The following is a 23,599-nucleotide window of genomic DNA, read 5'->3' as shown; positions in this document are numbered from 1 at the left end:
TCGGCTCAGGTCATGATCCCAGGGTCCTGGGATGGAGCCCTGCATGGGGCTCTGTGCTCAGCAGGGAGCCTGTTTCTTTCTCTCTCTTTCTCTGCCTGCCTCTCTGCCTACTTGTGATCTCTGTCTGTCAAATAAATAAATAAAAATCTTAAAAAAAAAAAAAAAGAAATATGAATGGAAGGATACAAAATAAACTGCTACCACTGTTACCCTACCTACTTAACCCCAACTCCAAGACAGAAAGGAGGACAGAAATGATAAGCTTTTGTTGCTGACACATTTCTTTGTTTGACTCATTACAGTATATATTACTTTTGCAAGTTAATTCATGTAGACTGAATATTAAGGACTGGAATACTACCTTCTGACAAAAATTAACACAACATAAAACTACATAGCTACTTAGTTCCAAGTTTTTCTTTATAATGTTACAGTTAAGAAATTATAAAGGTGATGCCTTTTTTAATATTATTGACAAAATGGTACAAGAACTATCATTTAATATAAATACTAAAGTATATACATTACCCTCCCCTATAGCAATAGGTCACTTTCAAAAACGTTCTTATACATGAGACTCAATAATGAGAAGCGTAATGTATGACTGCAGCTTTCCTATTTTTGCTAACTTCATGGATAACACTATGTTATTTACCAACAGACCAAAGCAAACAAATAGAAACAGTGTTTTCAGATAATAACAATAAACATAAATGATTTTTAATGTGTCAGGCTATAGGAAAATATAAAGAAAGCAGAATTTAAAAATCAGTAACCATTTACGTTTTTAAAGTATACTTTTGACAAAGCTTAAAAGAAATTACTAAATTGTTAAAATCATAGTATCTTTTATAAATTTAAGTTTTTCTTGACATCAACTCCATGTTTTCTTTTCTTTTCTTTTTTTTTTTTGGTATCAAATATCCATACTGCTGTTTTTTTTTTACCTTTATTATTTATGCAAGATGAGACAGTGAGTATTTCGCTTCTACTTCTGGTAATATCAATGACCAGAGAACATGACATTATGAATAGTTTTTCATTGAGTGGGAAGAAAATTCTCAAGTTTATCAGAGGCTCCACAGTAGGAGTTGAGGACAGTGTCTAAAATCACTCTGGGTCCTGGAGTCATTCATTAGTCCCCCTCTTTCCCTTCCCTTCAGATCTTTCCTCTCTTCTGGTTCCTTTGTCTTCTCTTGATAACATATGTATTCAGGTCTTCCTCATTCATAAAAGAAAACCTTTTTCTTGTTAGTGCACCTCTCCATTTCTTTTCTTAGTCTTTCCTTTCTCAGCCAAACCTTTTGAAAGAATTTACACTCACTAATGGAGCTTCCCTACCTATCATCTGCTCAAGCCCTTCCTCAATCTAGCTTTTACTCCAGCACATTTCTGAAACTCAAGCAAAGATTACCAATGACCCACCTATCAAATACTTCATCCTCAGGAATACAAACTCTGAATCCAGTTTTCTGATAGCTGGAAAAAATCACATAACTATGAGGAACGACAATGTCACTAAAAATTCATGGTTTCAACTCATCAAGGAGCAAAACCTTTTAATAAAGCCTTATCCATCTCTACCTTCAATTCCCTCAAAAACTAAACGAGTCCATCATTATTCTTTATTCTCCAAACAACTTACTCAACCAGTACTCTCAGTAAGTCATCTCCCCTGCCAACCATTCAGAGGTCTTTTTTGGCATATTATCTTCTCTCTTTCTAGAAACTGCTTCTTTTTAGCATATATGTTTAAAGGTTTAAGTTCTCCATGCTGATAAATCTCAATTTCTACTCCTAATCAGAATCTTCTCTTGAGCTGCAAATTTTTATCCTGATACTCATCCCCTCCCCAACATTCACCTTATGCCAGTCACAGTGGTTGGTGTTTTTCATACACTATTACTAATTCTTACAGCATCCTTGTAAAATAGATACTATCCCCATTTCACATGCAGAGAAACAGAATTAAAAAGGTTAAGAGATTGCTCGAGGTGGCATTGGCAGGATTTAGGCAGATCTGTCTAGCTCAAAGCCCATACTCCTGAAATAACGACAGCAACAACTAATAGGAGGAGTACTATTTGCCAGATGATAGTCTAAGCCATTTCCATGCTTCAGTACATTTAATCTTCAAAATCACCCTATAAAGGAGCTGCTATTATTATTTCCATATTAAAAATTGTCTTTTAACTTCCTATTGAACAGGAATTAAGTATTACCTTAATATTACCTAGGTATTTCAGACTCATGTCCGAAACTGAATTCCTTTTATCAACTCTCAGTCTGCTCCTCTGCATATACTCTCTACCTTGGTGAATGATGCCAGCATCTCTCAGTTGTCCACATAAAAACCTGGAAGTCATTTCTGATTTCTTCTTCGCCATCCCCTTCTTCTGCTCATGAATTATATATTAAGTTTGATTCTTCCCTATCTTGCTATATCCTTCCTTCATGTTACTGATATTTCTTTCCTGTTTTATTGAATTAAATAATAAGCTCCACAATGACAGAAACACAAAGGAGTGACTAGTCCGCAGCAGACATTTGATAAGTACAACTGACTCTTGGACAATACTGGTTGAAGTTCAAAAACCTTGAACTGCACAGGTGCATCTACACATGGATTGGTGGGGGGGGGCAAATACAGTATAGTACTGTATCTGTATTTTCTCTTATGATTTTCTAAGTAACATTTTCTTTTCTATAGCTTACTTGATTGTGAGAATACAGTATATGATACATATGATGTACAAAATATGTTAATCAACTATGTTATCAGCAAGGCTTCCAGTCAACAATAGGCTATTAGTGGTTAATATATCGGGGGAGTCAAAAGTTATACATGGATTTTTTTTAAAGCTTTTTATTTATTTATTTATTTATTTATTGACAGACAGAGATCACAAGTAGGCAGAGATCACAAGCAGGCAGAGAGAGAGAGAGAGAGGCAGACTCCCTGCTGAGCAGAGAGCCCGATACGGGGCTCGATCCCAGAACCCTGGGATCATGTCCTGAGCCGAAGGCAGAGGCTTTAACCCACTGAGCCACCCAGGCGCCCCTATACATGGATTTTTGGCTGTGTGTGTGGGAGGGGTCGGCATCCCTAACCTCTTCATTGTTCAAGGGTCAAGTGTATTTGCTAAATGTATGAATAAATGACTTAGCTTGCAAGCTTCCTACTTTTGGTCTCATAGTTCACTGATCCATTCTTCACAGTGCTACTAGAGACCTTTTATAAAGGCATATCTGATATTAATCTTCAGCTTATAAAACTGTAACTGGCTCAACTCCTTATATGTAGTAAGAGCCTCCAGGGCCTACTGGAATCTGGCTCTTTTCTATCTCTTGACCCTTAACTTTTACTACTCCTTGTCTACGTTTACCTCATACATACATATTCTGGTTTTGACACACTGCCAAAGTACAGTCTCTGAAACTGTGGTATTTCTGAACATGATGTTCTCTCTCCCTGAAACAGTCCACTGCGCCATCACCAGTTCCTCGCCTAACTCCTTCAGCTGGGCTTGGGAAACAGATCTCTATCAATTGCGGAGTGAGTTAAGAGTCATTCCTGATGTCCCCACAGTATATCGTGTCAGCACTGAGTTATGAGCATATTACCACCACAGTCCTTATCATCTTGTTTTGGGTTATTAACTGGGCATCTTCCACATCAAATTCAGAGTGTCTTTATAGCAAAGAAAATCTTCCTCTCTTTCTTCTCCCCTCTTTTTCTCATTTTCACTTTCACCCTGCCTTCTTATTCCCCAACAGCTATCTTCCAGATCTCAGTAAATGTTTGTTGGTTTAATGAATCAAAATTATCAGGTTTTGAAATTAAGCATGAAACACCCTCGTATAATTAATAATCTGGCTTCACCTTATAGTTTGCTCCAGAGCTAACAGGCAAGAAGATGGAGGAATATAAATAGGAAGACAGCTATTAAGGGGGAAGCAAGATTTCAGATCCGATTGTTCACTTGGATTATGGGCTTTAGAGAGAGCTATTCCTTACCACTGTCCTTCAATATGTAAAATATTTGGTAAACGACTGTTCAAAGCTCATGAGCAGCTTCAGTCTACAGACTGCAAGAGATTCTACTCTGCTTTATAGCTGTAGTAACTTGCTGGGGGGGTGGTGTCAGGGGAGACACCAAACCAAAGGCTTTGATGCTTTTAGATTTCTGATCATCAGTGACTCCTGGGTTCTTAATAGCTTATAGCTCATCAATCTAATGAATATGTTTAAAGAATTCTTTTCTCTTTGAGCAAATGGCTGGTTCTTTACTTTACAAAAGCTCATCTCATAACATTCTTTCACAGAATCTTAATATAGTGCCTTGCTGTGTATTCTGTCAATGTGGCATTTCCCTATAGAAGTATCATGCACGAAGTTGAGGATTATCCTTTTCACATAACCATAAAATATTATGCAGCATACACATACCTATCTCTGATATGTTGGTATGTTTCTCCAAGTGAACAAAGAGAAAAAATATTTATCTACCTAGTATGTATTAGTGCTATACTATGTACTTCCACAAATTTTGATTTACTTAATCATCAGAACAAATATTTGAGGTATTACCCCTAGTTTACAAATTAAGAAACTGACTTTTAGAAAGAATAAATAACTCACTTAAGGTGATACGGTTATGAAATTGTACGCAAACCAAGTTCTGTCCTATTGTAAAGACCATGCATTTAACTTCCCCACTGTATTTTCCAAAATATAAATGGGTCATATTTTGGGTAATAATTTCACCATGTACAAAGCACTTTCCTAATATACATCTTAATTTTAAAACAATCCCAGGAATAATTGATACTCCCCTTTTATGGCCCAGGAAGTTGAGACTCAGCATTTAAGTGACAGGACTAAAATCTCATAGCTACTGAGGAGCAGAATGATGTATGGAATACCAGGCTCTTCTCCCACTAAGGCCAGAAGATGTAGATTCATCCTTGATAGATGCTCCTCTGTTAATGATGCTTAAATACAGTGGAACAGGGGAAGGCTAAGGATGTGCATACACTGACATGGATTCCAAGAGATGAGGGAATTCTAAAACGATAGGTCAGTAATGGTTAAAAGCAACAGAGAAGGAAATATACTAAATTCTACCAGAGCTAGAATACAATGTCATGATGATACAGTGCAAAGTATATGAGCCTTGATATCAGAATCTTGAGTTTGACTTTTCTACGTTTGCTACTCATTTCCTTTTGTATGTTTGTGTGGAGTATGTTAAAATACATGCCACGTATCATTTCACCTCTATGTGCATCTTCAATACGCATCTCTAAAGATACAGACAGATACTCTCTCACCCAACTTCAATACTTTCCTTTAACAAAATTAATAACTCTTGTATCATTTAATCTAGCCAGGCCATAATCAGAGTTTCCTGATTGACTCACAAATGTCTTTTTACAGTTGAAGCAGGATCCAACCAAAGTCTCAATGTTTCATTGGGTGTGTTTATGCCTCTCTTAATCTAGAGTGATACTCCCTTACTTTCCATAGCAGACTGGTTTCAGAAACTAGATCACTTGTCTTTTAAGAGGCTGCTTTCTGCAGTGACACTTCCTTTTGGTGTCACTTAACTTTGCTCATCTAGCGCAAGGACTGGCAAACTTTTTCTGTAAAAGGGCCAGATAGTAAATATTTTGGGCTTTGTGCGTCACACAGTGTCTGCTGCAACTACTCAACTCTGACACCGTAGCATGAAAGCTGCCACAGACAATACTTAAATGCACCAGACTGGTTGCATTTGAACATTATGAGGAAACAAAACAAGACAAAACAAAAAACAGGCAGCAGGCTGGGTTTAGCTCCAAGGCCACGGTTCCCACCCCTGCTGTAGGCGGCTGATTTGACACAGGGTCAGCATTTTGGGCTGGAGTACTTCAGAGCTTCTGCTGTATGTATCCTTTATCGGTATCACATTAGGAGGCGCACACTATCTGCTGGCCCTACTTCTCACGAGACTGAGATCAATCAATACGGACAGATAGGGCAACCTGATTCCTCCATCGTAGGGTTCCCATTTAACTGCCTATCTAATAGTTTCATAGTTTTGTCAATAGATACTAATGATTATAGCCTAAATATTCTTTATACATTCATTATCTGAAATTCTGCAAAAATTTTCTCAACAAATGTTATTTGCTCACTTTGAAACATAATTCACACAGAAAAATAAAATACATGTAGTCATTAATATGTATAGCATATAATATATACATATAGCATTTAAAGCCATGACTAGCATATGATAAGCACTCAGTTAAATTGGGTATTATTTTTATTTTTGAACAGCTTTGAAAATACTCCAACCTTTGACCCAGTAATTCTATTTTTATGACTTAACCACAAGGAAAACAATAAAAAATTAAGATAAATATTATAAAAGCATGACTATTACAGTATAGATAAGTGTGAACAAAACTGCAGACAATCTTGGGTTCAACATTATGGGAACAGTTTATGAGGAAAAGTGATGTGGAAAAATGCCCAAAATCTATGTCAAGTGATACCAATAAAATCGTCAGCCAAGGACTACCATTTCTACCAGTCAGGTATGAATGCTCTTTTCATTGCACCCTAACTACATGTTGATTTTTCTGTCTTTACTGAACATAACAGAAGTTGATTTTCACTTATTTACTAAATTAGTATGTGATATTTATTTGGGATTTCTTTGTAAAATTAAAATTAATTTTTGTTTCTAATTTTATTAGTTGTCCAATTATCATTTCTATAAGTTCTCTTTTGTCCATCTACTGAGGAAGGAAGAAAATGAACATTTTATGTGGAAAATTATTTGTTTATTAACTTATTTGTTTAAGTTATTTAATAGGCTCATAGCAAACTTTGAGGGTAGGGAGCATAAAATCCAATAATCCAGCATCTTGCCATTTAGAAATCTCAATTAATAGCAAACCAAAATTAATTCAGAAAACACTAATGATCTGGTATCTGTGGCTCATCTATCAGCACTGCAAGCAGATGAGCTCCAGTAATGAATTTAAAAGAGCAAATGTATCATAAACTAATCAGTTTGCATATAAGCAACATTGAGTTTAGGGAGGTCTATTAAGTAAAACTACAAAGAAGCAGTAGAGCATAATGATTAAGAGCACAGATTATAAAGCCAAACTATTTGGGTTCAAATCCCAGCTCTTCCACTTACTGATTATGTGAACTTGGCTAAAATACACAGACTCTGTGTTTCAGGTCCCTAATCTATGAAATGATAGTATAATAGTATCCAGGCTGATATGTTGTTATGAGACAACGTTGTTATGAGAAAAGTGACTGTGTGTGCACATACAAACATGTATACATATACACACAAAGATACACAGTGATTAAAACACTTCCCAGCACAGTGATTGCTACATGTTTGTTACTGATAGAAAAATGAGTTTATAATCAGTTTATAAATCAGTCTCTCTTTATCTCTTGCCATTTCATATAACATAGCTTACTATTAAAATACTGTATTATATGTGCTATGGTGAGTGCTGTAAAATGTGTAAACCTGGCAATTCACAAACCTGTACCCCTGAGGAATAAAAATAAATTATATGTTTATACAAAATTAAAAAATTAATTAAAAAATACTATATTGTATTGCAACTATTTAAAAACATTTCTACTTTAATAACCCATGCACAACCCATGCACACATGATCGAGATATGACTTTTTAAAAGGTGACGCTGATGATATATCAGATAATTTTTTTTTTAAAAAGGGAAACAATCAATATAGATCACATATACCACAGGTTCACAGAGGTTTCTAATCTTCAGCAGTGCTTCTTAAACTTGAATATGAAAGAAATCACCTGTGAATCTTGTTAAAATGGAGATTCTAATTCAGTATCTGGGGCAGGGCCTGAGATTCTGAATTTCTAAGAAGTTCCCAGGTACCAATGCAGCCAGTTCAAGAATGGCACTATCAGGGGTCATGAATGAGCTTTAAGGAGATCTGGAATCACAGGATATCATATACAAAATTCTCTGTGAATGTGCTTCTGTGGATTATTTTCTGAGAAAGGGACCCACAATTCCTATCATAATCTCAGAGGTGAGGGTGTGAGTAGGGGAAAGGGCAGGTAGAGAGTAAGAGAATTCACAGGACAGACAAATGTCAGTTCCAGAGCTAACTGAAAAAAAAAAAAAAAAAAAAAAAAAAAAACCAAAATTGTGATTACAAAAAAGGGAAATTATTTGTAAAGACAAATATTTTATATTTTATACAACAATTATCACTTAGAAGACTATATGAAGAATCACAAACCATTCTAAATTATAGACAATTATATTGTAGACAATTATAACTTAGAGGATTAAACTGAACAATCTTTAAATTCAAGAATAAAAACACAGGGATATAAAACTCTAAGAAATAAAAAAGATAAGGCCAAGATATGTAATATTCAGTTAAGAGGAGTTCTAAAAGAGAACTTATAGGATAATGGAATTAAAATACACATATGTACATATGCATACATATATATAACATATACAACTTATGCTTAAAATACCTTTCCAACACACAACTAGATATGTTCAGATAAAATCACTACCAATACCAAACAGTGATAATGACTGAAGATACACACGTAAACACATACTCGTGAAAACTGTAAACTCCAAAAGGAAATTATTACATGCTTCCAAAGGAACAAAGGAATGAGAATCAAAATGGCACCTTAAAGTTAAAAGATGATAAAGTAATTCTAGATAGAGTTCTGAACAGAAAACACCGGAACCTGAATGCCCTCTTCCCCCCTGTCAAACCATTATTTCAGTGTGAAGACAAAAAAAAGAAAATTTCCAGCTGTCTACACCTAAACACACACACACACACAAACACACACACACACCCAACACATATTTCTTGGGGAGACAGAGAATACAACTCAAGAAAGTACTTTAGCAAAATTTAAAAAATCAAACTAACTAAAGACTTAAAGAAAAATAATATGGGACAAAGAAAATGGTAAGGGAGAGGGAAAAGAAAACTTAGGAAATCAAAATAATTGTTAAGAATGGTGATGAAAATTTTAATGTAATTAATTTGGCAAAGTATTTTAACACCTCCTTTTTTTTGCTTTATTTTGTAAAATTTCAAACATGCACAAAATAGAATAGTACATTCTCATGTATTATCCTCCCATATATCTGATAAGGGGTTAATATCCATAATATATAAAGAAGTCTTACAACTCAACAATAGAAAGATAATTCAACCAATTAAGAAATGGCAAAGGGGGGGCGCCTGGGTGGCTCAGTGGGTAAGCCTCTGCCTTAGGCTCAGGTCATGATCTCAGAGTCCTGGGATGGAGCCCCGCACCCGGCTCTCTGCTCAGCAGGGGGCCTGCTTTCCCCTCTCTCTGCCTGCCTCTCTGCCTGTGATCTCTGTCTGTCAAATAAATAAATAGAATCTTAAAAAAAAAGAAATGGCAAAGGATTTGAATAAACATTCACAAATGGCTAATAGTGGGAAAAAAAAAAAAAAACCCTGCAACATTAGAAAAATGCCCAAAAAAAGCCACAATAAAATACCACTTCATACCTATAGAGACACCTGTAAGAAAAAGATGGCCAGAGGCACCTGCGCATCTCAGTGGGTTAAAGACTCTGCCTTCAGCTCAGGTCAGGGTCCCAGGGTCCTGGAATCAAGCCCCGCATCGGGCTCTCTGCTCAGCAGGGAGCCTGCTTCCCCCTCTCTCTCTGCCTGCCTCTCTGCCTACTTGTGATCTCTCTTTCTCTCTGTCAAATAAATAAATAAAATCCTAAAAAAAGAAAAAAAAAAGATGGCCAATAACAAGCATTGGTGAAGATGTAGAGAAACTGGAACTCTTACACATTGCTGGTAGGATTGTAAAGTTGTACATCCATTTGGAAAACAATATGGCATTTCCTTGGAAAGGTAAATGCAGAATTACCAAAAGACCCAGCAATTCCTCTCTATGCATATACACAGGAGAACTGGAAAATGTCCATGCAAAAACATGTACACAAATATTAACAGCTGCATCATTCATAAAAAGTGGAAACAACCTAAATGTTTGTCAACTGATGAGTAGATAAACAAAATGTGGTTTGTCCACACAATGAAATACTATTTGACTATAAAAAGGAATGAAGTATTGACTCACAGTAGAACATGGATTGAATCACGAAAACAAACTAGATGAAAGAAGCCAGGCATATAAGATCACATATTGTATGATTCCACTTACATGAAATTGTCCAGAATAGGCAAATCGTTAGTGACGTAAAGTTAATCAGTGGTGGCCAAATGGGGGGGAGGGTTAAGGGAAAAGTGGTGGTGATTGTTAATATGTACAGGGTTTCCTTTTGGTGAAAATATTCTAGAATTAGATAGTGATAATACTTAGGATAACTCTGTGAACATATAAAAAAACTGAATTATACACTTAAAAAGGTTGGACTTCATTATGTAAAATTGTTATTTAAAAAAACAAAATAGACCCATGCGAATATGACCACTTAATCTTTGACAAAAGTGCAAAGGTAGTTCAATGGAAAAAGGACAGTCTTTTAAACAAATGCTGTTGGAACTGGTTTTCCTACATAAAAATGGAGCCTCTTCTCAAAATTTATACTTTACAAAAAACAAACTCACAATGGATCTTACATCTAAATGTATAAAATAAAAATAAAACTTCTAGGAAAAAAATAAGAGAAAATCTTCATGACCTGGGATTAGATGAAGAGTTTTAGAATCGACACCAAAAGCACAAGTAATAAATAAAAAACTGATAAATTGAATTTCACCAATTAAAAAACTTTTGCTTTGCCTTCTATCCTTCAGATGTGAATCCATCTCTACTATGGTATCTAAATGGCTTATTTAAAGTCCTTTCATAAGAAGGGATCTACTTCTTAAAGGCTCATCTCTATTATCTTGCTAAGTGAGATACAGTTTAACCACACTAGGAATGAAACATTTCTCCTGTCAGTAGGACAAAGCTATTCACTGTTGCTTTCCTGTTATATAGTTCATAAACACTCTTCTTTCCTAATCTTAAAAAGCGAAATAATAAGAACTAAAATAATAAAATCTTTTACACTGACCACTGAAATCAACAAAAACAAAAAAGTTTACAAGTACATCTTAAAGTATTAATAGATTAGGGATTAGATCTGATAATCAGACAGGAAGAGAGGGGAGGTTAGTTTATAGCAGAGAGAAAGAAAAGAAGTGGAGGCAGGAAAAAATTTAGGACAATGTATTGATCTCATAAATATGAACGAAAAGTCTAAAAAAATTACTAAATGTAGTCCAGCAGATTAAAAGAAAATACAACATTACCAACTTGCTATGGCTTATTACATAAATGTAAAAATAGTTCAACATTAGGAATCACATGAATGTAATTTATTCCATTCATGGATAAAGGAACTCACATATTCAGGTATTATCTGGCCCTGTGCTAGGTATGTTTCATTTGCATACCTCTTGCTCTCATAAATACCTTATGATCACCCTGGAAATGAAAAAACTTATGTGACAAAATTAAATACTTATTCTCAAAAACTTATTAATATAGGAAATGAAAATCTCTAATTTGATTAAAAATAACAGAAACCTATAGCAAATATCACACTTAAAAAAAAAAAAAGAAAAAGAAAAATGGAGTTCAGGAACCATTAAGTTAAAGACCTAATAAATATCAACAACTGCAGAGTATAGACCTTATCTGGATCCTGATTCAAACAAGGTCTAAAAATTCATGTTTATATGACAACCAGGGCCATACGTACACAGACAGATATTTGATGGTAATTAGGAATTACTGATGTTCTAAGTACGATAATGGTATTGAGGTTTTTTGTTTTTTTTTTAAGTCCTCACATCTTAAAGATACACGGTAAAATATGAATAAATTAGATGTCTGGGATTTGCTTCAAAATCATTTGTGTTTAGGGAGTGAGTACAAGTCTAAATAAAACAAGGCTGGCCATTTAATGATAATTTGTTGAATCTGGATATTGGGTATATCAGGTTAATTACATTAGTTTCTCTACTTTGGATATGTTTGGAATTTTCCAAAGTATAAAGTTTTAAAACAGTTTTTAATTATCAAACCCAAAGGAAAAAAATCAAACAAAAGCAAAATGCCAAACACAAGAAAGAATATAAATGATCAGAAAAACTTCCACAGATATTACTTCCATAGATATTACTAAATAAAAAAATACTGTTTTATTTTTTAAAAATTTTATTACTTAACTTTTAATTGAGACATATACATAATTGCACTAATTGAAAGTTTACAGTTCAATGAGCCATCACCAGGAAACTCACTTTATCCATGTAAATTACCACTTATGTCAATAAACAGCATATGACCAACAGCCCAGAAGCTACCCTACTAAACAATCCTTTCAATCACAACCTCCCCTGCTTCCTGCCAATAGGTAACAACTCACCTTGTATTCTAACTTCTTGGATTGTAACCATATAGTACCTTATAATTTTGTGTCTGATTTCTTTTGCTCAACATGTGAAATCCACCCATGTTACCGTGGTACAAGTCATTGGTTCTCTTTCATTACTTTATAAGCAAGTTATTCTCAAAATGTGGTCAGTAGATTTCTGGGAATCTTCAAGACCCTTTCAGAGTTTAACAGAATAAAGTCCACTGGGATATGGTTTCAGATTCCATGTTGCAACTAAACTTAAAAACAACAACAACAACTACCTGTCAAGTTTTGGTGTAGAATCAAAGAATATTCACATTTATCTGAAAAGGCTATTAAAATAGTTCTCCCTTTACAGTAACACATTTATGTGAGGCAGGATTTTTTCCTATACTTCAAGCAAAACATGTCACAACAGACACTGCAGATACAAACATGAGAAATCAGTTGTCTTCTATGAAACCAGACATTAATTTGCAAAAATGTATAGTAGTGCCACTCTTCTCACTAATTCTTGTCTGGGAAAGTACAGTTATCATTTTACATATTTTTATTTAATGTATGTTATTTATGGTCACACATAATGGCTTTCCTACTGTCATTTTAAATTTAATTGTGGTGACCTGAGACCTCAAAGTTTGAAGACTACTGCTGTGCAGTGTTCCCTTATGCTAATACGCCATAATCAATTCATCCATTTCTACTGGGGATGGACAGAGGGGCTGTTTTTCATCTCAGACAATAACAAATAAGGATGCTATGAATAATCTTGTACATGTCTTTTGGCACACATTATGTCCCCACTTCTGTTGAGTTTATACCTTGGAGTAGAACTGCTAGATCACAGGGCATGTTTACATTCAACTTTTAACAGATACTGTTTTCCAAAGTGGCTATTAAGCATTTAAAATGTGGTGAGTCTAACTAAGATGGGCTATAGGTATAAAGTTTATACTGGATTTTGAAGACTTAATATAAAAACACTGCAGAATATCTCAGTAATTATTTTCTATTGATTACATGTCAAAATGACAGTATTTTAGATATACACTAGTGAGTTAAAAAATTTACATTAATGACATTTGTCTCTTTTTTTAAAATATGGCTACTAGAAAACTTAAAATTGTGTACATGACTTCCATTTGAAGCTCACATTATGTATTTTGGACAGTGCTGCTACATGGGGAAATAGAAGTAAAACAGACCGATACCAATACTGTATATAAGAAGTCTGAGATGCGGGTCACCTGGGTGGCTCAGTGGATTAAAGCCTCTGCCTTTGGCTTGGGTGGTGATCCCAGGGTCTTGGGATGGAGCCCCGCATCAGGCTCTCTGCTCAGCGGGGAGCCTGCTTCCTCCTCTCTCTCTGCCTGCCTCTCTGCCTACTTGTGATCTCTCTCTCTCTGTCAAATAAATAAATAAAAAATAAAATCTTAAAAAAAAAAAGAAGTCTGAGATGCTCCTGAGGGGGCACCTTTTAAGGAAGACTGCCCAAAGGAGGTAACATCTAAAGGAAGGCCAAAGGACAGGCAGGAGTTAGCCTAACAAAGAAAGTGATACAAAAAGGAAGGTAAAGCCAGGCAGAAGGTACAGAGTGTGCAAAGGCCAGGAGATAAGAGAAATATGTTTAGCATAGCAGAGACATAGTAGAGGGTAGGGGAGTGGTGAAGGGAAGTAACAAGAGACAAGAAAGGAAAAACTAGCCAGATCATAAGGGGCCTAGTGAGTTATGCCTGTGTTTTAGGAACAGGGCACTACTGGTTTGTTTGTTTTTTTTTTTTTAAAGATTTTATTTATTTATTTGACAGAGAGAGAGAGAGAGATCACAAGTAGGCAGAGAGAGAGGCAGAGAAGCAGGCTCCCTGCCTAGCAGAGAGCCCGATGCGGGGCTGGATCCCAGGACCCTGGGATCATGACCTGAGCGAAGGGAGAGGCTTTAACCCACTGAACCACCCAAGTGCCCCACTACCGTTAGGTTTTAAGCAAGAAAATTACATAATTGTATCTGTACTTTAGAAAAGCCACTCTGACTACTGTTATATATATAACTGAATCTGGACAAGACTAGAGTGAAGATTAGTTGGGAGCTGTTACAACAATGTAAACAAAACAAACAAACAAACAAAAAAAACAATGGGTCTCTATATAAAGAGAATAGCAGTAGAGAGATGTGAGCCTTAAGGCAAAATCACTTCTCAAAAGCAGCTTCCACTACACTTACTTTACAGATATTCTGAGGATTTAAGCAAGGCATTTTTCTGTAAAGGTGTTCTGTATTCTTAGTCTTGGTAAAAGGTTCCAGTGTCACTAGAACAGGTATTAATTCAAGGAACTGAATTCTATTTTAGAATATACCGGATATGAAGATTGATCTTTTCCCCAACTTATTAACCTAAAACCTAAATAATGCTTTAATAATCAATGAAATTAAGTCAGATAAGAAAAGGCTTACTTTCTTAGTTATGTTTAAAAGGTAAATCCCAACTACTAAACATGGTACTGTGCTCCATTTAATCAATTCAATATTAAAAGATTAGCACCATTCCCCATTTCTCTAGAAATGGAAATGTAAGTGAATTAAAGGTAGATATCAAGTTACTCTCATTGAATGGTATGGATGTGAGTGTAAAACAATTTCGCTTCTTCACTAAACTGATACTAGTAGGGCAGTCAGTTATCAAATATTTAAGAGTCAACTTGATAACTCTTCTGTCAGCTTCAATTATTTTGAGGTTTCAGGACCTTCTAAAGTTGTATCTTCTGTAAATAAAATACGCAATCCAGGGGAATAAAGGTAAAAAGGTCACCTACTTTTTCTAAAATTTTCTGAAACTTTCTAATCTACCAATACACCCTTGTCCCTTCTAAGATATAAAGCATTTTAATTGATCACTTAATATAAAGCATCTAACTTCTACTCTACCGGTTGCTTCTTGCCTGAAATACTCTTACAACACTGTAGAAAGTTACATTCTATACTTATTTCACCGACAAAAATGATAGTCCTTAGAACTGAGTTCTCCACAGGACTCTCGTTAAGCCTCTCCCCTTATAACGGAAATCCTCATTCTTTTTTTTTTTTTAATTTATTTATTTAACAGAGATCACAAGTAGGCAGAGAAGCAGGCAGAGAGAGAGGAAGGGAAGCAGGCTCCCTGCTGAGCAGAGAGCCCGATGCGGGGCTCAATCCCAGGACCCTGGGATCATGACCTGAGCTGAAGGCAGAGGCTTCAACCCACTGAGCCACCCAGGTACTCCTGAAATCCTCATTCTTGTCACGTGTTGTACAGCTGTTCAACACAATATTCCTTCTTTTTTTTTTTTTTAAAGATTTTATTTATTTATTTGACAGAGAGAGAGATCACAAGTAGACGGAGAGACAGGCAGAGAGAGAGAGAGAGAGAGAGAGGGAAGCAGGCTCCCTGCTGAGCAGAGAGCCTGATGCGGGACTCGATCCCAGGACCCTGAGATCATGACCTGAGCCGAAGGCAGCGGCTTAACCCACCGAGCCACCCAGGCGCCCCCACAATATTCCTTCTTGCATTGAGTGTTCTTGGCTTTCTCTTTTCTAGCTTCAATAACAGAAACTTACATTCCTAAGGGTCTAAAGTCCTCCACTGAATTATAGAAGCAAATCACCCTCAACCTCTCCTCCCTTCTCACCATTCTCACCTGATTCCATGTCATAGTACTTTAGGAAATCTCCAGCTTCCCACCCTGAAACTTAATAGACCTAAGTACACTGGCACCAGTATTTTCTTCCTTCCCTGTTGTGACAAGAGAGGAAACATCCCTTTCTTTTCTATCAAAAAGGCAATCCATACTCTTCTGTCCACACTATTACTACTACCTTGGTCCAAGGTCCCGTGTCTCTCACCTGGATCACAGCCCAACCCTGATCATCCCATATCTACTCTTGTCTACTTCACAACAATCCTCCACACAGTGGACAAAAGTGACTGTTTTCAAACCATAAATCATATTGTGTGCACTTAAACTCCCTGTATAGTTACACTCAAATAAATGCAAACTCTTTACCATGGTTTCCAAAGCCCTGAGCTCCTTCCTGCCTAACATTCTACGCTCATCTTGCCACTCTCCTGTATGACCACTGTGCTCCAGCTGCATTGCTCTATTCATTTACCTGTGACACACCAGCTCTTCCACATCAACAACTTTCCTGATTCTGGGTCTTTCACATGTGGTTCCCAAGGGCAAGGCTCTCTTTTCCCAATCATAATATGGTTAGCCATCACTTAGGTCTTACAAATGACTCTACAAAGAAGTCTTCCTCTAATCATCCTGTGTCTGTTATTCACTATCTGTGCCCCTTATCGGTTTCTTATTATAACTTACTAACTAGACTGTCAACCTTATGAGGGCGAAACTATGTTCATCAGGTTATTGTGCCTTACAGAGTGCCAGATAAAATCAAGTGCTCAATGAACATTTGCGAACAGAATGAATGAGTGAAGAGACAGGATTAGGTTGCAATCCTGGTTCTACTACTTCCTAGTGGTTTGATCTTAGATAAGTCACAACCTTTCTGAGCTTCAGATTTTTTCTTCTATAGAAAAGGGACAAATACCTTATAGGATTGCCAAATGGGACCCTCTAAAGATTAACTGGCAATGAATACAGACCAAGCACAGTATCCGCACTTAATTTAATAGATATTAGTTTCCTTCCCTTCCTTCTACAGCTTAGACAGTGAGAATTCCTTAGAATTTGTTAGGGTAATTCCATATATGTATGTATGTATGTATGTATATATATATATATATATATATATATGTATATACTATATACATATAGCTAGAAAGAATAATGACATGTAACTGAGCAGATAGATTGGTAACAGAATCTAATGCTGTGCTTTAGAAAATGGGAAAAAGTAGTGTATATCTATCACCCACTCCTCCCCAAAAAACGGTGGTGGTAGGGGAGGGTGAGGAGAAAAAGAGAAGAAACTGGAGGGAAAGGTAACCTTGGAAATTATAGGTCATTAACTCAACTTCAACTCCCAAATTTAGAACAACCTTCATTTACTTATAAAGACTAGCAGCAAGAACAAGATTAAAACTCATTCTAGAATAAAAACATTTTCTGTTTGCTTAAATCTAGATAAATCTCCTCTATATTTATTTACCCTCTCTTACCTTTCATTCTTTAAACTGTAACAGCACTGATAAAAGGTAAGAAAAAAAAAAGAAAAAAAATTTCAACTACAAAAACACCTCAGATCAGAAACACAAAAAGGTTTCACTGTTCCCTTAATTTCTTGATAAGCTTTAAATTGTCTAACCGCAAAAGTCAGTCCTTTCTTTCCATTCTCTTTAACTGCTGCTCACTTTTTAGCCTGACATCACTTTTATGTTTTTGTCAGAGATTTTACTTTCTAGGAACCTTCTAAATCATTTATCAGACATCATTCAAATCTCCTCCATATTCTTCCTAGAACATAGCTAGCCCTGTGAAAGTGGTCATTTAATATTTTCTGCCTGATAACCGCTTAGAATTTTATAGAATGTGCTGTGTACCTTCATAGTGTCACCAGGATATGGATATAATTTAGATTCTAAACCCAAGGAAGGGTTTATGTTAAGCAATTAATTCAGTTTTATTCAACATATTTTATGTAATCAAGCTTGACTTTTTTAGAAGTAATTGGAATCTGGTTTAGATTTTTTTCTCATGTTCCAGTTATTTCCACAACCTTTCTAAAATTGGAACTTCTAGTCTATCCTTAAACTGGAAATTTATAAAATGCTGCTGAATGTTCCATAAAATTCATGGGAAAAGACTTTACCATTAGATATAAAATGCAAGAATAAAAGAATATTTTATGTTATCACATATGTTATCACATACTCTAGAACAGTACTGTGTATAGCAAAGACTTTGACTATAATTAGCTGAACACCAGTTTAAAGAAGAATTTTATCACAGGCCAGTCAGTGCATGCCAGGAAGAGTTCTTAACTGCTATCAAATGCTCTGGCAGCAAGTGGCCAAAAACTAACCATCTGCAACTCTCCAAGGCTATTGTAAAATGATCATATATATATATATGTGTGTGTGTGTGCATATATACACACACACACACACATATATATATATACCACAAACATTTCAATACCACAAACATTTCAAATTACATTTTAAGGTCTCATCTGGGGCAGTGTTTTTCAAACTAAGAACTGCAATCTATTAGTGCGTCCAAAACTAATGAGTTTAACCAGCAAATGAAGAAAGGAAGGGTGAGAAGGAGGGATAAATAGAATATAAAATGTTGGAGTTCATCACAGGTAGTAAGAGTATTATTTCATAATCTTTGTTTTGTTCTGTATACTGGGAGTATTTTAAGGGTGGGTTTCAGCCAAAAAAAAAAAAAAAAAAAAGTCAGAAAGCAATGAACTGGGAGACAAACAGAAGTGGAAAAGGATAAGCAACTGGAACTGTTACGATCACCAAATTATGGGCTGGGAGATGAGCCAACCAACCAACACCTTCTGTTGACCAGGAGACTGCTTTGGAAATCTCCATGCACTTGCAAAAACCGGACACCCCTATGTGAGATCTGAAGAAACACCTTCTCTTACAGTAGGCTTACAACAACGCTCAGCAAAGCTCATAGATCCTCCTCCCACTAATGTTTTTATCCCTTCAAACTTTCAAAAGCAGAGGTCAACTTCTACTTTCTACTAACTCTTAGGCACATTCAATAGTTAAGTCACAGGAGCTAAGATACAGCAGCTCTTGAAAGAGAATTATTGGTTCTCGAACAACTACTTCTAAAAAATATTAACTATATTTCATATCACAATTTGATTTCACATAAAGCTTTGACATTCAGCAAAGTAATGTGGAAGTGTGAAAGTCACACTATTTCACTAAAATGATCACATTGAATAGTCACGTACATAGACCACTGAAATGGCTATGTGAAGAGCATAAACACCAGAATAAACAGAATATTTTAAAAAGGTGTATGAAAGATTCCAAGATTCAAGACACAACTTGGAGCCATTTAATATTGCCATTAATGAATTAAGAGTCATTCTGTGAAGAGTTAGTATTGGAACTGCCTAAATATTGGCCAACCTGCATTTTTTCACTGAGTCTATGTTAAGTGTTACTATGAACACTTGGCTGTTGTTTCTTAGTTTTATTTGAGAGAGAGAGAGTGCATACATGCAAGCCCAAATGTGGGGACAGGGAGCAGAGGGAGAGGGACAAGCAGACTCTGTACTAAGCACAGAGCCCAATGTGGGGCTTGATTCCCTGATCCTGACATCATCACCTGACCTGAAATCAAGAATCTGAAGTCTAAATGACTGACCCACCCAGGCACCCCTGAATACTAAGTTGTTTTAACGATGATTTCTAATTATTTTTGAGGCCACTTAAAAAAAATAACACTTTTTGGTGCATAAGGGACAGTTTCATAAATTATAGCTAATATCTATCTGTTCTAAAGGTCTAAGGTAATGGATATTTCTCAGAATGCATCCACCAGTCCTCACAACTAGTGCATATTCCAGTTAAACAAACCCCACTACTGTTATAGAAGCACATCTCCCACATTATTGTTATAGGTTTTTTTCCCCTCTCTCGTATAAACCCACATTTGGCTGGAGAGACAGAAGAGGACAAAAGTGCAGCTATAAAGAGAATTTCTCTGGTTGCAGGGTGAAGGGTACCTTTTATCTCTGCTCACATAGTTTAATGTTCTGCCTGCCTCACTACCTCCTTTTTTCTTATACTTTGAAACTTGCTGTGGCTTCAGACATCAACCCTGGCACAATTACTTCCTAGTTTTATTACAAAGTCCCCCCACGGCTGGAAGAGGAGTTTCATTCTTTGCCTCCTAACAATTCCTCACTGAACACAAATTCCCAAAAGATAAATCTTTGGTAAGTACCTACCAGAAAGTCATTTTGTGTACAAGTACAAAAAAATGTACCAAGACAAATTACGGGGTTCACAGCTTCTTATCCCTGGAGGCAAAAAGACTTCTAGTTCAAACACTAATGACACAGGTTTTAATGAAAGAGCTAAAAGAGCTTACTTATTTATTCATTCTGATCAGACATCATAAGATTCAATTTTGACTAGAGCAGAGGACAAAGCAGGGCACTTCGAATCACCCTAGATTAAAGATGCCTTCTTGCTTTCTTCTCTCTTCTGGGCCATTACACCAAACCTAGAGCAGAATTATACCCACCTTCAGGCTAGACTAAACAACATAATAGCTTATTGATCTCTGGTGTAGACCCAAACCCACAAGTCATCAGGCAAGTAGGGATCCCAGCCACTTGATGCAACTAACACTCAAAAGTCATGCACAGGGTTTTCTGATCACACACGAGCATACCACTGGCAATGATCACACTGAACGTGGACCAAACCTTTCTCTCACCGAACAAACAAAAATAATAATATGTTAATCAGGCCAGGCAGCAAGCAGTACAATTTTGAATCACACTGAAAAACTATTTTTTGGTTGTCAGTAAGTGTTAATTTATGTTCATTAAATTCATTAACTGTAATTTCTCAGGTTTTCAAAGTCACCATCATTCAATTCCACAGATAAATTCTTTCAAAAGAGGTAATACTTGCTGGTGAATCACGTGCTGACTTAACTCCATCACCACACCATGAGTGGATGGAGGGTTTGTGGCAAATGACTTAGACGTTTTCTAAGTGAAATCCCCAGAGAAGGGTAACTTCTAATTATTTCCTTCTGAAGATATCAAAACCCCATTCTAAAAAGTAAAGGTTAACTGTGTTCATTGAGACACCTTTTCAACGCGTTTCGCTCAAAAACTAAGACCGGTGAAGTCAGAAGTGGAACTCAAGTCTCAAAACAATGAATGCTCTTGCTAATTAATTCCATTTAGCTCTAGTTCAGACCCTGCTGTAAGGTAAAGCTTAGTCCTCACAGACAGGCTTCAGCCGTCTCTGAACCTCAAAGGAGTACATGCAATGCAATCCACAGACCGGAATGAAGCAACAGTGACAACATTAGCGGCCAATGATGGATGAAATGACAAATGAACTCGGAGTCACGGCAGACATCTACGCCCTAAGGGAGAGACTGAGGTGGGGCTGGAAACTATTTTCTGGCCTTCTCCCGCGTGCTGCTTCTGGGGAAGGGACAGGATCCAGCACGCCCGGGATCCACGGAGCCTCGGCCTCCGAGGTGCAGGAGTGGGAAGAGAGCAGCGGGCTGCTTTTGCAGGGAGTGGAGAAGATGGGGGATTGGTACGGTGGGAATTTCTCTGGGGAGAGAACTTCCCGACGCCGGAAGGGTCGGGGGTGGCAGGACCGTCCCGACCACGGCGAGGGCGACCTCCTCTTCCTTCTCACACAGTCATACATCTTTGTGTGTGTGGATTGTGCAAGGGCCCCTCCAGCCCATGTCGGGAAGTGCGCCCGCCACCCCCTCGCTCCACCGGGACTCGCTCCGGCCGGGACGCCCAAACCCCTCTCAGACAACCCCTAGGGTCCGGAGATGGTGAGTGGACGAAAGCATCTTCGCGTGTGGACACCCCTCGGGGCATCCACCCCTCGCCGGGTCTTTGTCCCGCCGGCGGCGGGGGTCTCTCCCCGGTTCTCGTGGGGAACCCCTTGTCCTGGAGGCCTCGGGGCCCAGGGTCGCCCCAGCTTTGTTCGGTCAGCGGGGCGCAGGGACGCGGACACTTACCGTACACTCCGGCGAGGAAAAGCAAGACCAACGCAGACCTCCACCGCGGAGACTCTTTTGTGCTCCAGCGACTGGCCATAACCATGGCAGATGGAGGGAGCGAGGAGGAGATGGAGGAGGAGGAGGAGGAGCTGGGGCCAGACGCCGCCGCCACCAAGCCCCCGGCTGCTCCCTGCGCGCTCCGCGGCGGCGGGAGGGGGAGGGGAGGGGCCGCCGCCGCCGCCGCCCGCCCGCCCGCGCTCCCTCCCTCCGGCCCTCCCTCCGCAGCGCGCCAGCTCCCACCCCGGGCGGCGCGAGAGCCCTACGGCGGGCGGCCTTCCCGGGGGCAGAGGCTGGTTGAGCGCACACCCGCGCGGGGCGAGGGGGCGGCGGAAGCGCGACTCCGGCCTGGCACAGCACAGGCTAGCCGGCCCCGCCACCCGCCAGACGGAGCGCGAGCCGGGACCCGCGCTCATCCATGCGATCGGTAATCACCTGGCCCGCCTGCCTTGGTTCCCGCCCCGCGCTCCTCCGGACTTTCCCAGTTTCGGGGCCCGTTTTCCCGAGACTGGAGCCGGAGGAGTAAGGCAGTGCCAATCGATGAGCGAGCACGCAAACACCGGCTGCGAGGTTCCCGAGAGCTGGGGGAGCGGGGGCCCGCAGCGGAGCTCCGCTGCAGTCCGAGGCCTCCTTGCTACCTCTGCGGGTGGTGTGAGGACAAGTTGGGAGGCTGAGAGCGGCTGTGCTTGCGGGGAGAGAGAGTGAACGGAGTCTAGGAACTTGGGACATCCTCCCCTTTACCCCTGAGTGCCTACGCTTAAAATCGGCACGGAACTGGGGGTGGGTAGGTGCCAGTTAGTGCTGCCGCCGTCCGCCCGGCCAGTGTGCACGCGTGCCGCGGTTCTGGTGCTGGACACCCACGGTCAAGGTGCCTGGCATGAGTCTAGAAAGGCTAGAGTGCGGTGCTCTTCCAGTCTGGCGTGGAAGCGCGGGAGGCAGTTTGACATCCCGGGGGCGGGCGGGGAGCGGAGGGGCTGTGGGAAATCGGCCTGGGTGCGCGGATGTCTTTCTGCACTTCCTAATTTCGCTAAGCACCTTCCCCCATCTCCGCAAGTGGAACGCCTCCTTCCTTTAGCACTCCGAAGCACTTTCTAAATACTTTTGTAGTGATACTGGCACGGCTGACCTTCCGTCGTCTATTTTTAAAGTGTGTGTCTACACATCTTATCTCCCTTACTGGGTTTATCATTGGCCTTTACGTGCACCTTCCTGGCTATTCATTGAAGACCTACAATGCACTATGCTGTCCCATCGACAGGTTATCTCTTTGTAATCCCTAACAACTTTGTGAGATAAACATTTTTATCCACATTTTATAAATAAGAAAATGAGACTCAGGTTAAATACCCATAACAATATAGTAAATAAATGGTTTGAAA

General features: G+C 38.5%; 1 protein-coding gene across 2 annotated transcripts in view; it reads right to left on the bottom strand.

The window, feature by feature from the left end:
* The window catches only part of LOC111146609 (LDL receptor related protein 12), a 71,982-nt gene extending 49,710 nt beyond the window's left edge, over positions 1–22,272 (bottom strand). For both annotated transcript variants that reach the window (XM_022502237.1, XM_022502238.1), the window contains exon 1: positions 22,182–22,272. In XM_022502237.1, coding sequence (XP_022357945.1) covers positions 22,182–22,266 — 85 coding nt within the window. In that variant the 5' untranslated portion in view covers positions 22,267–22,272. The remainder of the gene's footprint in view (positions 1–22,181) is intronic.
* Between the last annotated feature and the right edge of the window lie 1,327 nt (positions 22,273–23,599).

This window comes from Enhydra lutris, unplaced genomic scaffold, assembly GCF_002288905.1.
Source record: "Enhydra lutris kenyoni isolate GAN:26980312 unplaced genomic scaffold, ASM228890v2 scaffoldscaffold14, whole genome shotgun sequence".
NCBI lineage: Eukaryota > Metazoa > Chordata > Mammalia > Carnivora > Mustelidae > Enhydra > Enhydra lutris.
Note: the sequence above shows the minus strand (reverse complement) of the source record. Positions and strands in the feature narration are given on the sequence as shown.